This window comes from Saccopteryx bilineata, chromosome 2, assembly GCF_036850765.1.
Source record: "Saccopteryx bilineata isolate mSacBil1 chromosome 2, mSacBil1_pri_phased_curated, whole genome shotgun sequence".
Lineage (NCBI taxonomy): Eukaryota > Metazoa > Chordata > Mammalia > Chiroptera > Emballonuridae > Saccopteryx > Saccopteryx bilineata.
Genome location: NC_089491.1, coordinates 186,062,009 through 186,087,278, shown reverse-complemented (window position 1 = coordinate 186,087,278; position 25,270 = coordinate 186,062,009). Strand labels below are relative to the sequence as shown.

The 25,270-nt window shown below is 44.5% G+C and overlaps 1 protein-coding gene across 1 annotated transcript in view; it reads left to right on the top strand.

The window, feature by feature from the left end:
* The window catches only part of B3GLCT (beta 3-glucosyltransferase), a 146,432-nt gene that overhangs the window by 38,013 nt on the left and 83,149 nt on the right, over positions 1 to 25,270 (top strand). The window contains exons 3-4 of the mRNA XM_066258909.1: positions 391 to 430; positions 8,498 to 8,607. Of these exons, the coding sequence (XP_066115006.1) occupies positions 391 to 430; positions 8,498 to 8,607 (150 nt within the window). The remainder of the gene's footprint in view (positions 1 to 390; positions 431 to 8,497; positions 8,608 to 25,270) is intronic.

The following is a 25,270-nucleotide window of genomic DNA, read 5'->3' as shown; positions in this document are numbered from 1 at the left end:
CAGTCAGTGCTTCCCAAATAGAATAGATATTCTTATTGATCTCAAATAATGCTGTTGCCTCTCTCTTTGAAAGGCTTTTCATTTTTAGGTTATCACAGGGGTTTTAAATTAACCCTCCCAGAGCACTGAACCAGTTAAGTTAGCTCCATGTTAACAGGAGGAAAGACCCTGAGCTCAGCGAAGGGACAGCCATGGGAGGCTCTGTCATGCTGCAGAAGGACATCATTACTGTTCTTCCCTCTAATATTGGTCTGTGTTGGGGAACATGTCCAAGCTCTCAGCTTCAATTTCTTCCCTCCAATGTTAATGTGCACTATATGTATTCATTCAGTGTATTGTTAGCTTTGTTATGCGATGAGATTTATCTTTCTCTCTTTTTTTTCAATACAGAATTTGGAGAAAAGTGGTATATCAAGGAAAAATGACATAGGTATGTAATGATTTTGTTTTTTAAACTTAAGAGTGTGTACCCAAGTGTATTCCTTGTTAATTTGTTTCAGTGATTTTATTTTACTTTCTGATTTTATTTATGGTGTAAATATTGTTGAGTTTCCAGTAAGGGCAGATTACCTTGCCAGGTGACCATTTTCGGGATGACAGAGGTGAATAGACATCATCTCTGTGATTAGGGGCCCACAGTTAGTGGGAAAAAAGGACATGCCATGGCCTTTGCTGGTGCCCTTTTCTGCCTGGAGCCCGGTCCCCCACTGTGGACCCAGACACCACTGCCCTTCAGGTCAGCTCACCGCCACGTCTCCTGCCAGACCTCTGCTGATCCCTGTGTGGAAGGGATGGCTTGCTCCTCCGCAAACACACACACTTTTGTCACGGCCTGTGTACACTCTTATCTGCCAACTCTTAAACCCATCCCCTTCTGCCACCCACCCCCATATGTGTTTTTAGGGGTGTGGCCAGGAGTGAGAATGTTTCCTTTGTATTCTGTGGGAAATACTCCCTACCTTGTTGACAGAGAGGGTAAGGCCCCACCTCTCTGTGTAGGGGTGGATCTTTTCCCAAATGGTGTGAGCTCCATTACTGTTCATCATTGAGGGTGGGCCGTGGAGACCTGGAAAATGGGCCAGGACAGAAAGGCAAAGGTATGTCTTTTCCAGGCCTTCTCTTTCTGGGCCCAGATTTTAAGGAGTTGAGAAGATAGGTCGGGCCACCTGGGCAGGGCGGGGTGGGCGATGGCTGTGTAGGTGTGTCAGAGAACCTGTGTGCGGGGAGCACGAGGGCATGGGGGGGCCTGCAGGCTCTGAAAGCAGCCTTGTTTAATGAGCCACATTGCCTTGTTGCCGTTTCTTTCTTTTTTTAAAAGATTTTATTTATTCATTTTAGTGGGGGGAGAGACAGAGGGAGAGAAAGAAAGGGGGCGGAGCAGGAAGCATTCCACATGTGCCTTGACTGGACAAGCCCAGGGTTTCAAACCGGAAACCTCAGTGTTCTAGGTCGACCCTTTATCCACTGTGCCACCACAGGTTGAGCCTGTTTCTTCTCTCTATGAAAATACTCTGTGGTTTAGCCAGTCCTCCCTGTGTGGAGATCTCCCCTCTGCTGCCACCCCTGTGTGTTACAGCATTTGTTTGTGTATTTATTTTATTGGAGCTGATGGGTCTCCTCATAGTAAATGGTTATTAAATGGACTAATGTAAAGCCAGTATCCACCGCCTGGCCATGCAGGTTCGCATTGGATTCGGACAGATGGTAATGAAACAATGAACTCAAAAACTAGTGGGCCATCACCTTTAATCCTAGCTTGCATCCAGCAGGCAAGTAAAAACACACTCTGGGCTCCAAAACCCACTCATTCCATGCTCACAAAGCTACTGACTTATCTAAGTTTCCTAGAATCAAAGGTTTCTAGCTCACCAGACTTATTCACCTCTGTTCCCCATTTCCTTCTGTGCACAAACTCTGCACAAACTGGCTTCTCACTCAGCACTCCACCATCTTGGCTGCCTCTCCTCTCCTCTAAGTGGCCTTACTCTGCTCTCCAGCCTGCTCTCTGCTCTAATGCTAATCTCAGGAACCGAGAGAGAGCAAGTTCTCTGTCTGCCCCACTTTATAGTGTAGAAATCAAAACCTTTAATCCAATATACAAACAAGGAAGTCTCTGATACAAAGTCACTTATCTGAGGCATAAAGGGATTCCTCATGAGAGTGCACCACCCCATATCAAAAAGTGTGGGAAAGGCTTAGTCCTAAAACCAAGCCCCAGGCTACAAGGATCCTGCCTGCCCACAGCCCACCCCCAACACACATTAATATAATTACACCCATTCCAAGCATAAGGGCAACTGATATCACCTGGGAGACGGGCTTCCACGTGGGCAATGCCATCTTTAACAAAGTGAGCATAATATATTTTATCTGCCCAACAACTAATGATCATCATCAGGAACATGGGCTTGAAAGGATCAAAGAGAAGTTACCTGGACCGGAAATCTGCATTCTTATAAGTGCGGATGGCCAATCTGGTGATACTGAACGTGGTATCTAGTCATCTGAAAAGGGCCCTGGAAATTTATTGGCTGTGCCCCGTAGAGTCAGAGTGCATAGATGTTGGTGTCACAGTACTCAGGGCTGGTGACAGCCTCCAAGAGCAGGCAGTCTTCTTTTCTCTTCTGGAGTACTGCCTCACCCATAGATTCTCTAGTGACGTTACTCTTACCAGCTGACACATAATTGGAGAGTGGCTCTTTGTGTGCGAGCACATGTATACATATTTATCCCTCAGCTTTAAGTCATGAGCCTGCTTGTTACTCTGCTTCTATCCGAAGAAGCCGCTTTGATTTTTCATCAGAAAAATACCAGCCTTGTGAAATCCATGTTTCCAGGTAATTTCTAACCAGGAAGAATCAGTGCTTAATAGAATGTTTGGCGCATGCTGAATAGAGGATGTTTGATTTCTTCTGTCTTCACAGAAGAATTCTTTCTACTGCGGGGACCCTTTCTGCCCACCTCTGGTTCTGTTTCCGGTATTAACACTCTGCAGCTCTCCACTGACTGCATCGGTTCTTGTTCTTTTCGTACCCTTGACTAAGTTCTTTATCTTCCTGTCACACTCATCATTATTGTCAGGAACTTAGTGACCCATTCGTCACACGTTCCTGGAGGAGAAACAGAGACAATCTTTCTTGAGCTGTGACAATATTTGCTGGAAGGAAATTGCATGAATTTAGAGACGTGCGACCAGAGTGAGAGGAAGTAGGGGAGTGGTCTGGGTCACTCCGGCAGCTGGCCAGCGGGAGCCTCAGAGTCGGAGAGGACACTGCTGAGGGGGACCTGAGCGCCCTAGTCACTACCAGGCTGTGACTCTGAGGGAGAGTTTACATGTGTCAGAAAATATTTTGTGGTACTGATAAAAAGAACAGCAGGAGTTTAAGCGCATGAGCTGTTTTTGGCACTAACCTACTAACCTGGCTGTTGTCTGGAAGGGGCTAGGGCTTCGTGGCATCAGAAGGATTTCTGTCATTATCAGGCTTTTAGGAACTGGGAACACCCTTCCTCTGTTGCTTCTCCACCTGAGGCTCTCCCAGAAGCATCCTAAATCCCCAAAAAAAGAGATGAGGACAGAGAAGAGAGGGAGGAAGAGAGAGCGTGGGAGGTATGAGTCCCACTGTCTGGGCCCAGCTGGCTCCTGACCTGTCCCCAGTTTGAAAGCTATGAATCTGGAGTCCACTCTTCTGAGTGAGGCTTGTAAATCCCTGACGATGAGGTATGTCCGAGCTGTCCTCCCTCCCTCGCTTCATCACTGACCGTTCCCTGAAAGCTGTTCTCAGAAGTGCCTGACACATTCCCTGGGCACCCCCTCAGAGATGCAGGGAAGGCGCTCTGGTCTCAGGGATAGCCCGCTTCTGTCTCTGCTGCTGACCTGCAGCCCTTGAGCTCAGCCTGCAGAAAATGGCTGCTTTGAAAGGAAAAGCTGGAAACAGCTTCCCCCGCAGCTCTCCGAGCACGGGCTCACCTGCTCTGGGTTCCCAGCTCCCCTGCATGGGCTCTGGCCTTGTGCTTGCACCCTTGGGGTATGATGGCCTCTCTTCTTTTTAAAATTCTTTTTTATTTTTATCTTTTTAAATTTAAATATAGATAGCACACAGTATTATAGTAGTTATATTACTTTCGAGTATACAATATAATGTTTGGGACCCCACACTAATCCTGGCAGTCGTCTGTCACAGTGCAGACTATGGCAATGTTTTGACTGTATTCCTGTCACTGTTTTACCCATCCTGCCACCTCTTCCCTCTGGCAGCCATTCCTTTGACCGCAATTTCTACAAGTCCGTTTCTGTTTTTGTTTTAGTTTGGTTTGTTCCTTAGATTCTACATTTGGCAAAATCATATGGTATTTATCTTTCTCTGTCTTACTATTTTACTTAGCAGTAATACTCTCTACGTTTATCCATATTGTCACAAACGGTAAGATTTCATTATTTTTCATGGCTTAGTAATATTCTATTGTATTTATATACCACATCTTCTTTATCCATTCATTTATTGATGGACACCTAAGTTATTTCCACTTCTTGGCTATTGTAAATTATTCTGCATAAACATAGGGGTGCATAAATCTTTTCAAATTAGTGTTTCGTGTTTCTTTGGATAAATACTCAGAAGTGAAATTGCTGAGTTTTATGGTAGTTCTATTTTTAGTTCTTTGAGGAGCCTTCATGCTGTTTTCCACAGTGGCTGCATCAGTTTTCAGTTCCACCAGCAGTGCACTAGTCTTAGGCGTTGACATGTGGGGCCACTCGGTCACCTTTGTGTCCCACGTCCTTGCGCTTGGCAGAGACTCCGTGGCATTTGCAGAAAGAGTGCATGCAGCATGCATGGTCGAAGCATGTGGCACAGGAGGGGGATGGTTTCTTAGTAGCAGAAACATTGCATAAAACCCATAGCACAAGATGCAGATGTATGAAAAGGGGAACAATTTGCTTTTTTCTTCTTATGAACCCCCTTCCCTGCTCTGGATGAGCTCGGCAGGACCTGAGGCTTTGGTGAGCTCCATGAACCTTTGACACGTGGATCTGCTCCCTTAGAAATCTCATGACTAATTGTGAAGATGCATAAAGCTACAGAGAAGAATGTAATGAACATCCATGGGTCTGTCACCTAGCTTGAGAAATAAAGCATTACTAACAGAACTAAAACTTTGAACTGCTATTCAGATTTGGTGTTTATCATTCTCAAATAATCTCACACTTGCATCAGGTATATGCACAATATAGATGCATACGTATATAGCACATATCCACTTTGTGTATGTGTTTATGTTTTTGTAAACCATTGATTTACATCATTATCCTTTTCTAGCTTGCTTTTTTAGCATTCCATCCATACAGTTCATCTACAGCAGGGGTCCCCAAACTTTTTACACAGGGAGCCAGTTCACTGTCCCTCAGACCGTTAGAGGGCCGGACTATAAAAAAAACTATGAACAAATCCCTATGCACACTGCACATATCTTATTTTAAAGTAAAAAAACAAAACGGGAATAAATACAATATTTAAAATAAAGAACAAGTAAATTTAAATCAACAAACTGACCAGTATTTCAATGGGAACTATGCTCCTCTCACTGACCACCAATTAAAGAAGTGCTCCTTCTGGAAGTGCAGAGGGGGCCTGATAAATGGCCTCAGGGGGCCGCATGCGGCCCGGACCTCTGATCTACAGTATCCATAGGGGTTGGTACATGTAGGGCTAGTTAATTTTTATCATTAACTAGGATTCTGATTTGTATCTTGTTTGTTGTGTGTGAGCTGCTTCCAACATTTTCCTTTTACACATGGTGCATGCTTGTGCAGACATGCAGGAGGGCATCTCAGTGATGGTTAACAGCTGTAGAATTGCTAGGTCATTAGGAACGTGTGTCCTCAACTTTATGACGTTTTGTAGAAATTATTCTCTGGAGTTTTACTTCATTCTTCACAAAAGTAAATCCTTATAACTCCACTTCTCGTATGTTGGTTTGTGTTAACGTTTAGGTGGATGGAAGATTACGTTTTAGTCAAAACAGAAGACACCGTGTAAGCCCTTCTGGGTGTGTCTGATTTATAGAACCAAGAGCTGATTGAAAGAAGAGATAAATATGTAGATTCTTTATATTTATATGCATTCCTACTGGAAAACAATGAGGTCATATTCAGTAGGTTGTTCAGCATTTCATTTTAAATTTTTTTATTGAGTTTTAACCTGAGGGGAAAGACCCTGCACAAATATAAACGGTAGTTAAGTTCAGCACAGGGGTTACTTGGAGAAGGGAGGTCTCAGAGTGTGCTAACCATAACAGGAGACTGGCCTGGGGTTACTTGAATGTAAGTACGCAGGATTCTTGAAGGAATGCCTCCAAGAACCAGATGTCCTTTATGATTGATAAGCTCTGAGACTCTGACTCTTCTTGTGTCCTTGGTAATGAAGGAAACAGTAGACGTGCAGGAATGGGGATGGTACGGGTGGGAAAAAAGGCTTTTGTAGCTTTCTAGCTTTCTCTGCTGAGCTGGGGCTTTTGGAACTCAATAATATGCAGTGACGCAGTTTCTCGGGGCTGATTCTGCTTTATGAGTTTCAGCCCTCTGCTATACTACTTTCATCTGATGTGTCTTATTCCTTGCAAGTGCGAACCATAAAAGAAATCTTAACATTAACCAAAACGCATTTGGTATTATTTACAGGATCTAGATGGCTTACTGTGGCGCTATGTGTTGAATGAATATTTGAATGAGTGAATAAATGGAATTATAGAACCGACTAGCAGAACAATAAAATATGATGGAATAAAATTAAAACCACATTAATGTCCCTGAGTGGAGGCTTATGGTGGTGGGGTGGGGGATGGTTCTTGCATTCCACGTGTCTGGAGGCTACAATTTCTGTGACATCTCTCTTCTGCCACCACCCATCTGGTGGCAGGGTGCTGACACAGACCGGTTTTTCTTTCTTTATGACAAGTTCAGAATGGGGGGAGGCTAGCATACTTCTCATGGTGGGGCCCGAGAAATCATCTCTGCTCAGGACAACCTCTGATAGTTAGTTCTCCCGGGCTGATGGGCATATCCTACCAGCGGTTCTGCCCTGCAGGCCACTGTAGAAAAGCCAGCCCCCTTACAGTGAGTCTTTAGGGGGCTGGCAGATTCAGCCCATGTGGCCAGTGTTGTCACAGATGAGCTTTTATTTTTCTTCTTTTCCAAGTGAGAGGAGGGGAGATAGATAGACTCCCACATGCGCCCCAACTGGGATCCACCCAGCAACCCCTGTCTGGGGCTGATACCCTGCCCATCTAGGGCTGATGCTCACAACTGACCTATTTTTAACACCTAAGGCAGAGGCTCCTCAGAGCCATCCTCAGTGCGCTGAGCCGATGCACTCAAACCAATCGAGCCATAGCTATGAGAGGGGAAGAGTTGGGGGAGAGGGAGGATTGGAGAAGCAGATGATTGCTTCTCCTGTGTGCCCTGACCAGGAATTGAACCCGGGACTTCCACACGCCGGGCCAACACAATACCTCTGAGCCAACTGGCCCGGGCCATAGATGGGCTTTCATGTAGCAGTTCTAAAGCCCTGCTTCTGTGGAACTGTGGTTCTATTCCTGAAGGGAAAATCAGTTCTGGCTGGCTGCCTTGTGAGGTAGACCAGGGTGACCAAGTTATTTATTTGTAAGCTCATGGAGCATAAGCAGTCCCTGTTGAATGTCACCTTGAAGGGCCAACCAAAACAGTCTGGAAGTCATGAGTTAGTTTGCTAGGGCCATACAAATGAAGTGCCACAAATTGTGCGGCTCAAACAACAGAATGGTGTCCCACGGCTCTGGAGGCTGGAAGTGTAAAATCACAACGTGGGCAAGGTTGGGGTCTCTCCGTGCCTTTCTCTTGGCTTGGGGGTGGCTGTCTTCTTCCTGTGTCTTCACAGCAGTTTCCCTCTGTGTCTGTGTCCACGTTTCCTCTTCTTATAAGGACACCAAATATATTGGATCAGGTCCCACACTCATGGCTTTGGTGACCTCTGTAAAGACCCAGTTCCAAGTAAGGTCACATTCTGGGATCCTGGGGGTTAGTACTTCAATCTAAGAAGTTTGGGCAACATAATTCAGCCCCTAGTTGATAACTCCATAATGTAGGATTATGTGTGAACTGTTAAAAGGTTGCTTGCAAACAAGATTTTTGGCTTCTAATGGGTTCATGTTTAGCTATTTTCACGCTTTCCTGCGTTTACAGTCACTCTGACAGAGGCAGAAGCAAGTCCACAGTGTGTTACCATGGCCCTGGTCTGGTACAGCGAGCGTACTTACTAACTTTTGGGGAAGAAGTTTCACAGATCAATTAAAAAAAATATTTTATTACTAGAATTACATATAAATTGATTTTTTTTTTTTTACCCCTAAGACTTTATTTCCTGGAGGCTTATCTTGTAGTGCTTTTTTTTTAAACCTGTTTTCAAGTTTATTTCAGTTGTCAAAAACTAAATACCTGAAAACTTTTTTCTTCTTTTGCTTCTAGATTTAAAAGAAATTGTGTTTGTCATCCAGAGTCAAAGTAATTCTTTTCATGCAAAGAGAGCAGAAGAGTTAAGGACAAGCATCTTAAGGCAAGCTGCAGCTCTTACCCAGGTGGGTAGAAAAGGCTTGGGATGCTTGCTGATTATTTATTTACTGATATGTTTATGTTTTCCAAAGCTCTTGGTCTGTGGAGACTGAATGTTGTTTAGATGAGACTAACTCTTCTGACTTATTTTGCTTATTTAGTATTGAATTGACTATTTATGGTTAAAAATGTGTTAGTCAATGGGTAATGCTCACAGCATCATAGTCTAAATTATTGTATTTTTTTAATTAAAGAGAATTATATAATTGTATATAGGACTATTGTGGTTTTTGTCCTAAAGTATGATACAAAATAAGAAATAACACTTATTTTTTTAAAAAGCAGGGCTTAAAATAACAGAGATAATTAGTATTCAAAATTTTGGATGCAAATTTAAAGGCATTTTTCATATTAAAAGAACGTTTTTAGGCCCTGGCCGGTTGGCTCAGCGGTAGAGCATTGGCCTGGCGTGCGGGGAACCCGGGTTCGATTCCTGGCAAGGGCACATAGGAGAAGCGCCCATTTGCTTCTCGACCCCCCCCCCCCCTTCCTCTCTGTCTCTCTCTTCCCCTCCCGCAGCCAAGGATCCATTGGAGCAAAGATGGCCCGGGCGCTGGGAATGGCTCCTTGGCCTCTGCCCCAGGCGCTACAGTGGCTCTGGTCGCGGCAAAGCGACGCCCCGGAGGGGCAGAGCATCGCCCTCTGGTGGGCAGAGCGTCGCCCCTGGTGGGCGTGCCGGGTGGATCCCGGTCAGGCGCATGCGGGAGTCTGTCTGACTGTCTCTCCCCGTTTCCAGCTTCAGAAAAAGAAAAAAAAAAAGAAGAAAAAAAAGAACGTTTTTATTAACCTCAGTGTACTATTTTCTCTTTACGTCCCTTAACCATTTTTTTTTTTATTTGTGACATTATTAACTGGACTTTTGACTTGATTTATAATGTGCTTTCTGAGAAGGGTCATGGAGAGAAAGATTGACACGTACAAGTACAATTCTGATAAAGTTTACAATAGGCATGAGCTGACCTTACTGCTGGAGGTTTGGGGCAAAGGAGACTCCCTTCCTGGGCTGTTGTATCAGGGCTTTTTTGGCCAAGGGAAAAGTGTCCCTCCACGCCCTCTGCCCCACGCTGCGGTAGCCTTCAAGTCACAGGTGCTGTCTGTCAATAAACTCCCTCCCTAGTCACCTCAGCAAGAACTCTGATGTGGATGTGTGTGTTTGGTGGATTGCTGTCCTCTTACTGGGGGTGGGGACATAGAGGGTTGGACACCAAGGTGGAAAAATCAGCCACCTTCGTGATATTGAAGGCTAAACACTGTGAAGATTAAGGTTTATTGTGCTTTATCTTGAAATGCTTTAATATAAAATTTATCCAGCCTCCCGCATCCTTGCCAGGATGGGTCCCTGGCTCCTCTGCTTGGAGTGTTGCACGTTGTAAGGGCAAGGAAACAGTGTCTGTTTTTTTGGGTTTTTTTTAGTAATTGGAGCTAAGAGCAGCTAGAGAGTTTAAAATTTTTCTTTGCCTGGAAACCTGGCTTTATAAAGATTTTCTTCTATAAACCTGTTTTGATTTCATCTGAGAGACAGCCCAGCTGCCCCCTTGACTGGAGGGGCTTCCTCCTCATGCTTTAGGGAGACCCTGGCGGAGTGTGCAGAGGAGGCAGCTGTGGGGAGCAGGGCAGCCAGCGCCCGAACAATCCTTCCGTTGGGTCCTGGCAAACATTAAGGGACATGGCTCCACTGGGCGGTGGCAGTTACCCCAGATTGAGTGATCAGAGAGGGGTTGACACTAGGAAAATATACTGTCACAATTCAGTGAATCTTTGAGAGAATATTGAAAAGAATCAGAAAATTCATTCACTTGCTTTCACACAGACACTGTAATAGTGATGTAGGGAAGATGAAGGTTTATGTCCCCTCCCAGACAGTACAGTTATGGGCAGGTCAGCGGCAGGCAGCTCTGCTCCAGCGTTCTCCATCTTGCTCCTTTCCCGTGGACTAAGGTGTCCTCATCTGCACAGTGGCACCTGGCTCCCTGCCATTGCATCTGCATCCCGTGGTGTGGAGGGCAAGGAGCTTCCTTTTAAGGGTGTGATTTTGAAGTTGTACTAGTCATTTCTCCCAACATACCGTTGTCCAGGGCATAACCCCATGGGCGCACTCTGGCTGGGAAAGGTGATGTCTCACTGTTTGGCCTTGGAGCCAGCCTAACTGAAGGGGCTCTGCGTGCTGAAAGGAAGAAGGGAGGGATGGACACTCAGACAACTGACGTCTCTGAAAATTGGGATTTTGTTGACATGTCAGGGATTCACCTAGTCTATGGAAGAATTGACCTGTGAACCTCATTCACTCACTCAGTTTTCCAAAGTCCTGGTACTGGAAGGACCCACAGTCCAGGAGAGGAGACAGGCCCATAGATGGGCAATTGTAAAGCAGAGAGGAAGTGCAGACACAGAAAGACAGGTTGCATGGTTCTGCCTAGATGCAGTCTCTGAAACAAAGTCACAGAATCAAGGACCAAAGGGTTTTACCAGGGCGGTGCGGGCAGGGGAGATGAGGCGTCATCACCAGGCATAAAGTTTCAGTTTAGTCAGATCTGAATTATGAAACTGACCTATAGTCAACATTCCTTGTTGAACACCTAAAATTTGTTAAGATGAGAGAGCTCATGTTAGATGTTCTTACAACAATACAAGAAAAAATATTAAATAAAAAATTCGGTGCTAGGTAGGTAGGGAGAGGGTGGGGGTGGAGAAGAGCTTTCTAGGTGACAGCCCGGAAAAGGCAGCCAGGTGAGACACAAGAACAGGGTGTATGCAGCCCTGCCTGTCGTCCTGGGGTGGGCATACAGTGGGAGGTGGGCAGTGTAGGCAGCTGGCCTGGACAGTTAGTTCAGGACCTGATCACAAAGGAGCTGTATGTCCTTGGGGGACCCAGGCCTTCCTCAGGGGCATTACTGGTACTTTGAGAGAGATTTCTTTGATGTCCCAGACACTTAGCATACCTGGCCCCTGGCAGTGGGCATGGGAAGGACCTGACCTCTACTCCCCGTACTAACTGTTCTCTGCTGAGTTACTGTATGGACAGTGATTAGGGTGTTGACATGCTCAGATTTTGTTTTAAAGCCATCACTCTAATGGCCGTGAGGAGGGCAGCTTTAAGAGCCCAGAGTGGAGCAGGGAGTCTGACTCTAAGGCCCGTGGACTCTTTCAGGGCAGTGCTGCCTGCAGCGGGGGTGCCAACCTGCTCCGTCACAGGCTCTGGGCTGAGGTGAGAGGTAGAGCTGCCTGGCTGGTGGTGGCAGGGTGATGTGGGGCCAGAACTGGGGGAGACTGGGCCCACATGAGGCTGAAGAGGTCAGGGCAGCTGGGACTGAGAGGAGGGGTGGGGTGGGGCTGCTGGCTGAGGCTGAGGCTGATGCATTGGCAAGTTTATGGGACACAGACAACTGAGGTTTCTATAGATGAACTCTGAGGTAGCAGTGTCAGTGGCTGGGAGCTGCGTATCTGAAGCTCAGGAGAAAGGTTTGGGCAGAAGGTGGCTCGTTTGGGAGTTAGCAGCATTCACAGGTAGTGACTAAAAGCTGGAAGGTGCTACTTCCAGAGGAGCAGTGGGACCCTAGAAGGCCCTGGGGAAACCACATTCTGGGACCCTCTCTGGACACACAGAGCAGGTGTCTCATATGACGTCAGGGACCAGAGCTTTGCACAGTTACCCAGTGCTGTGCTGTCCCCCAGTGAGGACTCGTGAGAGGCCACTGCCACGGTTACTGCCTTTTTGTTTTTAATTTTTCCATTGATTTGAGAGACAGTGAGGAAAAAGAGAGAAAGGGAGAGAGAGGAGGGATGAGGAAGGGAGAGAGAGACAGAGAAGCATAACTTGTTGTTCCACTTAGTTGTTGCACCTAGTTGTGCACTCATTGATTGCTTCTTGTATGTGCCCTGACTGTGGTTCGTGCCTGTGACCTTGTGGTGCTGGACAGTGTTCTATCCACTGACCAGCCCAGCCAGGGCCACTGTTGTTGTTTAATTGTGGTAAAAACATACAATGTAAAATTTGCCATCCTAATAATTTTCTTTTTTTTATTATTATTATTTTTTTTCCATTTTTCTGAAGCTGGAAACAGGGAGAGACAGTCAGACAGACTCCCGCATGCGCCCGACCGGGATCCACCCGGCACGCCCACCATGGGGCGACGCTCTGCCCACCAGGGGGCGATGCTCTGCCCATCCTGGGCATCGCCATGTTGCGACCAGAGCCACTCTAGCGCCTGAGGCAGAGGCCACAGAGCCATCCCCAGCGCCCGGGCCATCTTTGCTCCAATGGAGCCTTGGCTGTGGGAGGGGAAGAGAGAGACAGGGAGGAAAGCGCGGCGGAGGGGTGGAGAAGCAAATGGGCGCTTCTCCTGTGTGCCCTGGCCGGGAATCGAACCCGGGTCCTCCGCACGCTAGGCCGACACTCTACCGCTGAGCCAACCGGCCAGGGCCCATCCTAATAGTTTTCAAGTGTATAGTTTGTACTGTGAAGTGCCTTTATGTTGTGTAACACATTTCCAGAACTTTTTCATCTTCTCAGCTGAAACCCTGTTCCTCTCCTTCAGCCTCAGCACCTACCATTCTGTCTCTGTGGGTCTGACTTCTCTGGGGATCTCTTGTAAGTGGAATCATGCACCACCTGTCTTTTTGTGACTGACTTCTTTCACATTACATCCATCAAGGTTGTAGCAGTGGCTGCATCTTATTATTATGACTGTTACTTTGACAAACTCTCCTTCATGTCCTGCTGGTAACCACAGTGCTCATTTGGTGCCCCACGTGGGCACTTTGTGTGTCCTTGGTTCTCAGGGCACCCATCCTGCCCTCAGGGTCAAAGGGAGGCGAGACCCCCCCCCCAGGGAACGTAGTACCGTGCCAAATGCCAAACGCAGCATCAGCTGTATTGTGACTGGTGTGTTTTCTCGGCTTCTAAAATGTAGAGAGCAGCTCCATTTATCTGAACTAGTTAACTTTTGTTGCACTTTATTTTATACTTATTTAGTTTGTTTGTATATATTTAATTTTTATTGTCCTTGACATTTATGATGGGCACTTTGTACAACCTGTTTTGTATGTGACTCAGGTGACCACTAGGTGGCAATATTGGTTTTACATTTAAAGACACATAATTAAGCAATGTCATTAAGCAAACCTCTGTCCTCCAGCATTTAATTTCTGTGATAATATATGGAATATGGACTAAAGCAGTAAGAAAGCCTCCCTTTAATGATAAGATAGCATAGTTCTTTTTATTCTGAAATTCTTCCCTGTTATAGAAGTCAGCCATGAGTATCCAAGCACAGTCTTCACTTAACGTTGTTGACAGGTTCTGAGGAACTGTGACTGTAAGAGAAATATGTAAAATAAAATCAATTTTACTCTAGACTAACTGATGGAAACAGGCTTTACAGTTTTCATTTGTTTGTTTTTTAATTTTAAGTGAGAGGAGGGGAGATCTCAACCAGTATCATCCTGCAACCCCCATTTGGGGCCAATGCTCTGCCCATCTGGGGCCAATGCTCACAACTGAGCTATTTTTTAGCGCCTGAGGTGGAGGCTCCACAGAGCAATCCTCAGCACCCAGGGCCAAAGTGCTTGAATCAGTCGAGCCTTGGCTGGAGGAGGGGAAGAGAGAGAGAGAGAGAGAGAGAGAGAGAGAGAGAGAAGGGGGAGAGGGGTGGAAGGAGAAGCAGATGGTTGCTTCTCCTGTGTGCCCTGACCTAGAATTGAATCTGGTACTTTCACATGCTAGGTCAATACTCTTAACACTTAGCCGACCAGCCAGGTACAAGCTATATGTTTTTATGGCATATTCCTGCTCACAAAAACATAGCCAAACTTCTAGATAAAGACTCCAAACATTTGTAATATTGAATATCAAAATTAATGTGACCTATACATCCATTTAAAAAGATGAATAAAAAAAATGAGATAATGACTTTCCAACCCACTTAATTCTTTCTTTCTTTTTCTTTTTTTCTCTGTCTCTCTCTTTTCTTTCTTTCTCTTTTTCTCTCTCCCCTCCCTCCCTCCCTCCCTCCCTCTTTCCTTTTTTAGATTTATTTATTGATTTTACAAAGAGAAGAGGCAGGGGTAATGAGAATTATTAACTCATAGCCACCTCACCTTAGTTGCTCTTTGATTGCTTGTCCAGGCAAGCTCAAAGTTTTGAACCAGTGACCTCAGTGTTCCAGGTCAATACTCTATCCACTGTGCCACCACAGGCCAGGCCCAACCCACTTATTCTAGTTCTGGGTCACAGGTAGCTTAACCCTGTCCCGGAAGCTTACTCCACAAGGTGGCACCCACCTTGGACAGGACGCCCTTCCACCATAGGGCTACTCACACCCACACGCACTCATTCAGACTGGGGCAGTGTAGACACATCAGCTAACCCAACATGCACATCTCTGGGATGGGGGAAACCAGAAGACAAAGAGAAACCCCATTAGCCATGGGGACAACGTGCCAACTCTACACAGACGGTAGGTAGCCCCACTGGGAATCAATTTTTCTTCTCTTCATCAATGTTATAACAACACAACTTTGAATGAACGATGTTATTTGTGAACCTGCTATAGTTATGACAAGACTTTAAGCCTTGGATTCAATTTGCTCATAAGATAATTTTATATTTGGATTAATAAGCGTTACAGTAGTTGAAATGGCCAGAAAAACTTTAGAGTGGACAGGTATACTTGATACTGGTTTCTTTTTACCCTTTACAGAGTTTTTTTAATGCTACATATGTGTTTAAAAGTTGAATTTATCCCATGAATAGCATTTTAGAGATTCTAAGAATTTTTTTATTTTTTTTTGCAAGACAGACAGAAACAGAGACAAAGACAGGAAGGGAGAGAGATGAGAAGCATCAACTTGTGGTTGTGGCACCTTAGTTGTTCATTGATTGCTTTCTCCTATGTGCCTTGACTGGGGGGCTCAAGCTGAGCCAGTGACTCCTTGCTCAAGCCAGTGACCTTGGGCTTCAGGGCATCAAGCCAGCAACCTTTGGTGACTATGGTGTCATGCTTATGATCCTACGCTTAAGCCAGCAACCCGGTTTTGAACCTAGGTCCTCAGCATCCCAGCTCAACGTTCTATACACTGTGCCATGCCTAGTCAGGTGAGATTCAAAGATTTTTGATGGCTAACATATGGTCTGCAGATAATACATGAGATACCTGACCTAGAAGTACATGAAATAGAAGGATGGACTAACTACAAAAAGCTAAATGCAGAGAGGCACAAAACACAGGGAGGCAGAATGCCCCCGAGAGGCCACTGTGGCTCCCTCATTATAACTGAACTGAACTTCTTTTAAGAAATGTACATATTCTTGAGAAAGAAGGGACAGCTCATTCATTGGCCATAGAAACAGATTCTGAGTCAGGATGTCCCAGCACTGTGGCGGGGAGCATCTTGGCTCCTTTGTTGGCTTCTTCGCGGAGGTAAGGTGACCAACTTTTTTACAATGAAAAAGGGCAAAAATAAATTGAAGAGAACAATATCGTAAATAAAAGAAACATTTTATTCATTGCAACAATAATACTCTATAATATGATGAATGCATAATAAATACATTTGTAATATTTTATATTGTAATTCTTACATGCCTATTCATTTTTAATAATAATTGTAAGAAAAAAGACCTCATTTAGATACAAATACGTTACATCACACACAGTGGATCAACTCTGCATCGATCAAATATGGACATTTACAGATTAGTCTTCCAATATCAAAAAGGAGGACATGTAGGAGGACACTTTCGAGGGAGGACGGAACTTACAAAAGAAGGACTGTCCTCTCTAAAGGTGGACGACTGGTCACCTTCATGGAGGGCATAGTCCCATGGTTGGTAGGTGTGTGCTGGACCTCTAATAGAACAGGCTGTCTGGGGCCTTCCTGTCTCTTGGATCATGAACCACAAAGTCCTCAGGTGGCAATTTTGAGTTTCTCCATTGATTAGCCCGTCATGAGCAGACACAAAAGTGGCTTTGTGAGGAAGGACCCTGCGGTAAGTTTATCATTTGAATATTTATCTGATAGCCCCAAATATTTATTCCTCCCACATGACCAAGATATCTGAAATTGCTGTTTATTTATTCATTACTTTTGTGGATTGTACTTGACTAGAGATTTATTCATTACTTTTGTGGATTGTACTTGACTAGAGTGTCTGCCAAAACAAGGAACAAATATGGAACTGTTTCTGTTTCTGTGATTGTGCATCTGCTTCTAGCTATTCTTCCTGCTTTGGCAAGTCATTACCTGGGCCTGCTTCGCCTCAAGGTGCTGCATGCGGTCTTATTATTGAAAATGCAAAGATGTTTTTCTTTAGACTGAGTGAATATTCAATGTTCAGTGTGAAATTTGATACAGCACTTAATAGCTGTTGCTAGAGTGGTGTAACTGTTTCCTTTGTTTTTTGAAATAATTGGGTTCATGGTGAGTTGTCATTCCCTCCTCCAGTTTTAAAGCTTGTAATGAAGTATATAATGGCTTTGGTGTTTACAATTATATATTTCTTCTAATCAGTAAGCTAGCAGACCTCACCAAGTACATGTGTGTGTGTGTGGAGTGCCATTCTAGATTGCTGTGGAGCAAAAGGTTAGCAAGGAATCAGAAAAGATATTTTAGTTCTTGAAATTACTGATATGGTAACTATTCTGTAATAGAAATGACTGAATAGCCCTGGCCGGATAGCTTGGTTGGTTAGAGCATGCTCTTGAAATGCAGAGGTTGGCGATTTGATCTCCAGTCAGGACACATACAGGATCAGATCTGTGTTCCTGTCTCTCTCTCTCTCTCCCTAACTCTCTCTAAAATCAATAAAATACACATTGAAAAAATGACTAGATAAGAAATTAGAAATTCAAAATAAGTAATACACTAAAATACTTAGACAACAAATATGAATTGGACATCCATAGTTACGGTCGGTGCTCCTGAATCTGAAAGGACATCTCTGGACAACACGGGGTCCTCGGGAAAGCCGAAGCTCCTTGGAGCTGTGGGAGAAGAAGTAGAATATAAATGCTGTAAACAGCAAACTTTAGCCCCGGGCTGATTGTGCATGGGAAGCCTGTGAAAAAGAAGAAAGACTTCTGTCAACTCAGATAGAAAAGACTGGGGACATCACCTATGGGGTGCTGGTTTAGAACTTGGAACTGGCACTAGAAGACAATCATATGAATTTGTCTGGAGTTTACTTTTTGGGTTTGATTGGGTGTGTGTGTGTGTGTGTGGTGGAGGCAATGGGGTTCCTAACAGTAAATCTGTAGATACAAGGATACAGATTTTGAAGAAAGGGCTATTTTTTTCCTGGGTTTTTCTCCATTACAAGACAGATGGGAGGGCCTTGTGATGTTATAAAGATTGACTATTTAAAGAGATATATGAACAAAAAGCCAATGAGAGGGAGTCTCCTGGAAACCCACAGGAGTATTAGAATGATGACCCCCAAATTAATCAGGCACTTCAGTGCATTTCCTTTTAAATGCCTACTGTATACATAGAATTTCTATATTGATTATGTTTTGACTTCTGTTTTTTGACCTTAAAAAGATTCCTTCTTGAGTAGATATCTGTGTGAAAAGTTGTGCATTTTGTTTGTTACATGAAATGGGAGCAAACAGCTCAGACCCTGGGGAGGACTGCCAAGGAAAGGCCTGCATTCATGTTGTTATCAGAGGCAGGTTATCAGAGGAGAGTCTTTCTTCCCGACTGATATTGGAGTCCAGTAACCAGGGAGATCATTGAGTGAGATAATTTCTAAGGTAGCTTCAGAAGTGCACTAACACTTGCCTAACGTTATAGAAGTCATCCACTGTTCTTCAGAAGCATTTCAAAATTGGATGGAATTGGAAACCATAAAAGAGAGAAGATAAAGCAGCATTGCGTGTAGGGTACTTTAGTAGGTTTTCAGAGAATAAGGATTTGCACACCATTTTGAAGACTCTGAAGTGTGACCTTTAACCTTAGCCCAGGGCAATGATCATGCAAGGTTAGGAATCACTGCCTGGGGAGGAGGGAGGTCAGCCAGGAAGGAGTGAGTGCTAGGCAAGCAGGAGGGAGTCTGGGATGGAGGCAGAGCCTGAGAAGGGGCAGAGCTGCAGATAAATGATGGTTCTAGTTTTAAGGCAACTTGCAAATTCAGAAAAACATTCAGAAGTGGGATGCGCTTATAAGGTTTTATATTGGGGGAGTTGGTGCAGTTGTAAATTACATTTTATGGTAGATGTTGGATTATATTTTTGCTTCAGGCCAAATGGAACCAGATGAGCTGCTTAGAAACCTTCCCACTCTCACCACCCCCAAGTAAATAGCTTTTGAAGGGAACAGACACTTCTAATTTTTGCCTTTTTTTGTGGTTTGAACTTTATTTAAAACCTGGCAAACTCTCAATCTCACAAATGAATGATTATTTTTGCTTGTTCACAGAAAGTTTTGGAAATCACTATTTTCTTGTTAGTTAGTTAGGCCTTGGCTCATTAGTTTAAAAAAACAAACAAACTTCATTTTCATAAAAATAAACCAGGAAAGCCAAGAGCAAAGCCTTTCATGGGTTTTAGTATAAAGAAGCTTAAGAAAGATGGCTTTATACTTCCTATTTTTAGAGATGCTTTTAATTGGCAGGGAGACAGTAGGAGGTATTTCATTAAAAGTTTAACTCTGAGAGTTGTGTCGCTATCAAGAAACATCTCTTTTGAGGTGAGAGCATTTGGATGCTTAGTTATTAAAAGTTTGGTTGTTTGTCGTAACTGATAGGTGTGATAAGTAATCACATTGTTATTTGTTTAACTGAAGACCTACTTACATTTGAACAAGACTTAATTTGAACATGAATTTATTCATTAGAACTTCCAGGGGCCCTGGCTGGTTGGCTCAGCGTTAGAATGTTGGCCCGGCTTGTGGAAGTCCCAGGTTCGATTCCTGGCCAGAGCACACAGGAGAAATGCCCATCTGCTTCTCCACCCTTCCCCTCTCCTTCCTCTCTATCTCTCTCTTCCCCTCCTGCAGCCAAAGCTCCATTGGAGCAAAGTTGGCCCGGGCACTGAGGATGGCTCCATAGCCTCTGCCTCAGGCGCTAGAATGGCTCCAGTTGCAATGGAGCAACGCTCCAGATGGGCAGAGCATCGCCCCCTAGTGGGCATGCTGGGTGGATCCCGGTTGGGCATATGTGGGAGTCTGTCTCTCTGCCTCTCTGTTTCTCACTTCAGAAAAATACAAAACAAACACACACAAAAAAGCTTCCAGGTAAGATGGTGTTGGGCAGATAAAATATATTATGCTCACTTTGTTAAAGATGGTGCTGCCCACATGGAAGCCCGTTGCCCAGGTGATATTAATTGCCCTTCTTGCTTGGAATGGGTGTGATTATATTAATGTGTATTGGGGCGAGCTGAGTGAGGGCAGGCAGGATCCTTGTAGCTTGGGGCTTGGTTTTATCACTAAGCCTTTTCCACCCTTTTTGATGTGGAGTGGTACAATCCTATCATGCCTCAGATAAGTGACTTTGTATTAGAGACTTCCCTATTTTGTATATTGGATTAAAGGTTTTGATTTCTGCACTATAGAGTGGGAGTGGGGCAGACCACGAACTTGCTCTCGGTTCCAGAGATTAGCATTAGAGCAGAGAGCAGGTTGGAGAGCAGAGTAAGGCCACATGGAGGAGAGGAGAGGCAGCTAAGATGGTGGAGTGCTGAGTGAGAAGTCAGTTTGTGCAGAGTTTGTGTAGAGAGGAGATGGGGAACAAAGGAGAATGAGACTGGTGAGCTAGAAACCTTTGATTCTAGGAAACTCGGTTAAGTCAGTAGCTTGAGCCTAGTGTGTTGTAGAGCCAGTAGGCACGGCCAAGGCCAGAATCAGAGCAGCAGCCTGGCCCATGCAGGTTCGCATTGGATTCGGACAGTTGGTAAAGAAACAACGGAGCCACAAACTGGTGGGCCATAGTCTTTAATCCTAGCTTGCACCCGGCGGGCAAGTAAAAACACACACTGGGCTCCAAACCCAATCACATTCAGTGCTCACAAAGCTACTGATTTATCCGAGTTTCCTAGCATCAAAGGTTTCTAGCTCACCAGACTTATTCTCCTCAGTTCCCCATCTGCTTCCTTATCCCAGATACAAACTCTACACAAACTGGCATCTCACTCAGCACTCCACCATCTTGGCTGCTTCTCCTGGCCTCCTCCACGTGGCCTTTCTCTGCTCTCCTCTGCTCTCTCTTCTAATGATAATCTCAGGAACCAAGAGGGCAAGCTCCCGTTCTACCCCTATTTTATAGTGTAGTTTCACAACCTCTAATCCAATATACAAAATAGGGAAGTCTCTAATACAAAGTCACTTCTCTGAGGCATGATTGGATTGTACCACCCCACATCAAAAAAGGGTAGGAAAGGCTTAATCCCAAAACCAAGCCCCAGGCTACAAGGATTCTCAACACGCATTAATATCACCTGGGCGACGGCCTCACGTGGGCACCGCCATCCTCAACAAAGTGAGCATAATACATTTTATCTGCCCAACATGTGTGTTTTTACTTGCCCACCGGGTGCAAGCTAGGATTAAAGATAATGGCCCACCAGTTCGTGGCTCTGTTGTTTCATTACCGTCTGTCCGAATCCAATGCGAAGCTGCATGGGCCAGGCGGCTATGATGGTGGCCATGGATACTGACTGGCTTTACAGATGGCAAAGATGGCAATGTAGGTAAACATGGTACTTGCCTCCTTCCACAACCACGTCAAAATTACAACTAAAGTACAAGACAACCATTATTCAGAATTGCCAGAAATCTAGTTGAATGGAAGTCCTAAACTAGGTATTGAAAGAAGCCACATTGAGACTGTTAGGCAGGTTAGAACACAGAAGGGGCCTGTCCTACACCCACGTGTGGTGGATAAAAATTGGGAGGGACATCTCAGCCTTGTAAGTCCCAACTGAGGAGCAAGGGGTCTCAGCCCAATACTGGGCCCCTAGCCCAGGGCTCCAGTGTTAGGAAGAGAAGTCTCTATAACTTCTGGCTGTTAAAAACCAGCAGGGAGAATGGCTGAGTGAGAAGGAGGCTGCTGGAGCCCCAGGTGGTTCTTCTTAATTGGACTCACTCCCTGTGAGCTGCAGCACTGGCACAGCAGCTTGAAAGACACCAAAGACATACAGGAAGGAACTTAATTGTCTGTCATCAGTTTGAGAGCTGGTGGGGGACACCTTTCACCCAGACAGAAGTGCTGGTAAATGCCATTGTTTCTTTTCTGATCCCTTCCCCCACAGAGTCGGCATATGGGAACCATATCTGAGTCAACCTGGTTTACAGTTTGCCCAGCCCTAGCGATTGCCTGAGGCCCTGCCGCACCCAACTTTCAGGACCACCCAAGCTGTTTCCAGGGGCTTTTCCATACAAGTGGCCTGTCTTGGCTCATGCTTCAGACTTAACCCTTTCACTAGTGAGTTTTTTCATGCTCGACACCCCAGGAGTGAGTTATTTTTTTCAAAAAATGAAATTAGTTACGGTTACAGTTTTATTAATTTAAAATTGTTTTTTGATAACCAATTTATAGAAACAAGAACATATATTTGCCTTTTTTTAATGTTGCCTTACACATTTTTTAAATAAAAATTTTTGTTATTTTGCAATTCTCGCATACCTCCCATCTGTAAATAAAGAAGTATTGTTATTAGCAGAATCTCAAATGTGTACTCGTATATGATGATATTCTTAGGACAATTTATAGATATTTTTATTTATTCTTACATTTAAAATTTTTTCAGACTGTGGTATTTCTCAAAACGTGGATGCAGGCGAAGTGATTTGTTATATTCAATGCACATCACCCTTGTGTCCTTCTGTTAATGCTCCCTGTATGGCCAGTAGCCACGGCCACCATCACAGCCGCCTGGCCCATGCAGGTTCACATTTGATTTGGACAGACAGTAATGAAACAACGGAGCCAAGAACTGGTGGGTCATTACCTTTAATCCTAGCTTGCACTCGGCAGGCAAGAAATACACACAGTGGGAAAACACTTCCCTTTTCATTCAGGGCTCCCAAAGCCACTGACTTATCTGAGTTTCCTAGAATCAAAGGTTTCTAGCTCACCAGACTTATTCACCTCTGTTCCCCATCTCCTTCTCCCTGCACAAACTCCGCTCCCACCTGGCTTCTCCCTCAGCACTCCACCATCTTGGCTGCTTCTCCTGGCCTCCTCCATGTGTCCTTACTTTGCACTCCTCTCTAATGCTAATCTCAGGAACTGAGAGCGAGCAAGCTCCCAGGTCTGCCCCACTTTATAGTATAGAAATCAAAACCTTTAATCCAATATACAAACAAGAAGTCTCTGATACAAAGTCACTTATCTGAGGCATAATGGGATTCCTCATGAGAGTGCACCACCCCAACCTGGGAAAGGCTTAGTGATAAAACCAAGCTCCAGGCTACAAGGATCCTGCCTGCCCACAGCCCACCCCCAACACACATTAATGTAATCACGCCCATCCCAAGCAAGAAGGGCAATTAATATTATCACCTGGGCAGTGGGTTTCCACATGGGCAGCGCTATCTTTAACAAAGTGAGCATAATGTATTTTATCTGCCCAACACTCCCTTCTTGTAGCATGCTGATATACAAAGCATTTTTGTTGTGGCTTATCCTTTGAGGCTGTTGTGGGGACTGGCTTTGGGAAGTGACTCCCTAAAAGACAAAGGCTGTCTCCTACTGATGATGGTTGGCCTCCTTTGGATGATCTCCTCTCTTTCATAAACTCCTCCAAAAGCTGATCAGTGAGCTTCAGTCTGAAGTCATATTGTTATGGTCTTCTTCCTGTCTTCGTCTGATACACAGTGTATGAGTTCAAAACAGCAATGTCAGTTTTATGAAAATAATTTTATATACCCTTTCATGGTTTTTCTTACATTTCCTGTGAAACTAATTTGCATGTTAGCCTTGTCAATCAAACCCATATTCTCATTGTACCTGACCACACTTAGTGGCTTGGTAATGCTTTGCCCAGTAGTGCAATCACTTTTGCCAGTTTCAATCATCAAGTCCTCATGAACTGTAGTTAGCATGTTGACCTCTCTTTTGTCACACCATCTTTGAGCTAACATGACTGTAGTATGTTGAGATGCATTCACCCTTTTTTATATTCTTAGGAAACTCAGGCATTCCGTTTTGGTTTTTTTCTAACAGTACCACAAGCTCAAAGTTTAAAGATGTACATGTACGATCATACTCTGGATTGTCAAGAGGCATGAGGACGTATGTGAATGTTCGTACTAAAAGGGTTAACTAAAGTTTCTCAAACAAGCAGCGTCTGGCCTTGGCATGCCTCGTACCTCTCACTGAGTGGCCCCAGTGTGACACTAGCAGCAACCAGCCTTAGTTTGTAGCATGGCCTTGCCTGGGCACCTCCACAAGTTAGCAGCCCTCTGCAGGTCACTTTGTAACTCATGCTAGGTGGCCCCAGGCAGAACACAGGCAATGGCTGGCATTGGTCCAAACCGCCTGGGAGGCCCCAGAGCCATCACAAAGGGTGCAAGACTTCAGACATATTGAAGGACCACACACCTACCTCCACAAGTGACACACTCCAGGGGTCAACTCAGCAGGTCCCACAGCCCTGCTGTATGTGATAAATCCTGCTCTGTGGGGTGGGCCCCTACACTGATCCTCCATGGTGGTTGCAGACAGTCCTTACAGCTGATTTGCCTGGGGTAAATCTCTCCCATTGATGTATCAGCAGCAGTCAAGGCCCAACTACAATCGAAGGGTGCACACAGCCCACACTGGGGAAGGCAGTGTATCTGAAGTATCCAGCTTGGGTAAACAGGGCGGCTATGCCACTGCACCCTACAGGAGACCTCCTATATAAGGCTACTCTACCAAGACTGGGAGACATGGCTCTACCTAATACTTAGAAACAACAAACACACGGAGGTTGCCAATATGAGGACACAAAGGAACATATTCCAAATAAAAGAACAGAACAAATCTCCAGAAAAATAACTAAACAAAATGGAGACGAGCAATCTAACAGACTCAGAGTTTAAAACACTGGTTATAAGGATGGTCAGTGAATTTAGAACTTCAACAGCATAAAAAACAAAAATGAAAAGCATGAAAAAGAACCACTCAGAAATGAAGGATACAGTAAATCAGGGGTAGTCAACTTTTTTATACCTACTGCCCACTTTTGTATCTCTGTTAGTAGTAAAATTTTCTAACCACCCACCTACCCCACAGTAATGGTGATTTGTAAAATAGGGAAGTAACTTTACTTTATAAAATTTATAAAGCAGAGTTACAGCAAGTTAAAGCATATAATAATAATACTTACCAAGTACTTTATGTCAGATTTTTGCTAAGTTTGGCAGAATAAATCTTTATGAAACAACTTACTATAGTTAAATCTATCTTTTTATTTATACTTTGGTTGCTCTGCTACCACCTACTATGAAAGCTGGAACGCCCACTAGTGGGCAGTAGGGACCAGGTTGACTACCACTGTAGTAAATGAAATGAATAATCACTTAATTTACAGGCAATCAACAGTAGAGTAGATAAAGTTGAGAATCAGTTGAGCATTTTGGACTATAAGAAAGTAAAAAACACCCAATGAGAACAGCGAAAATAAAGAAGCCAAAGAAATGAGGATAGTG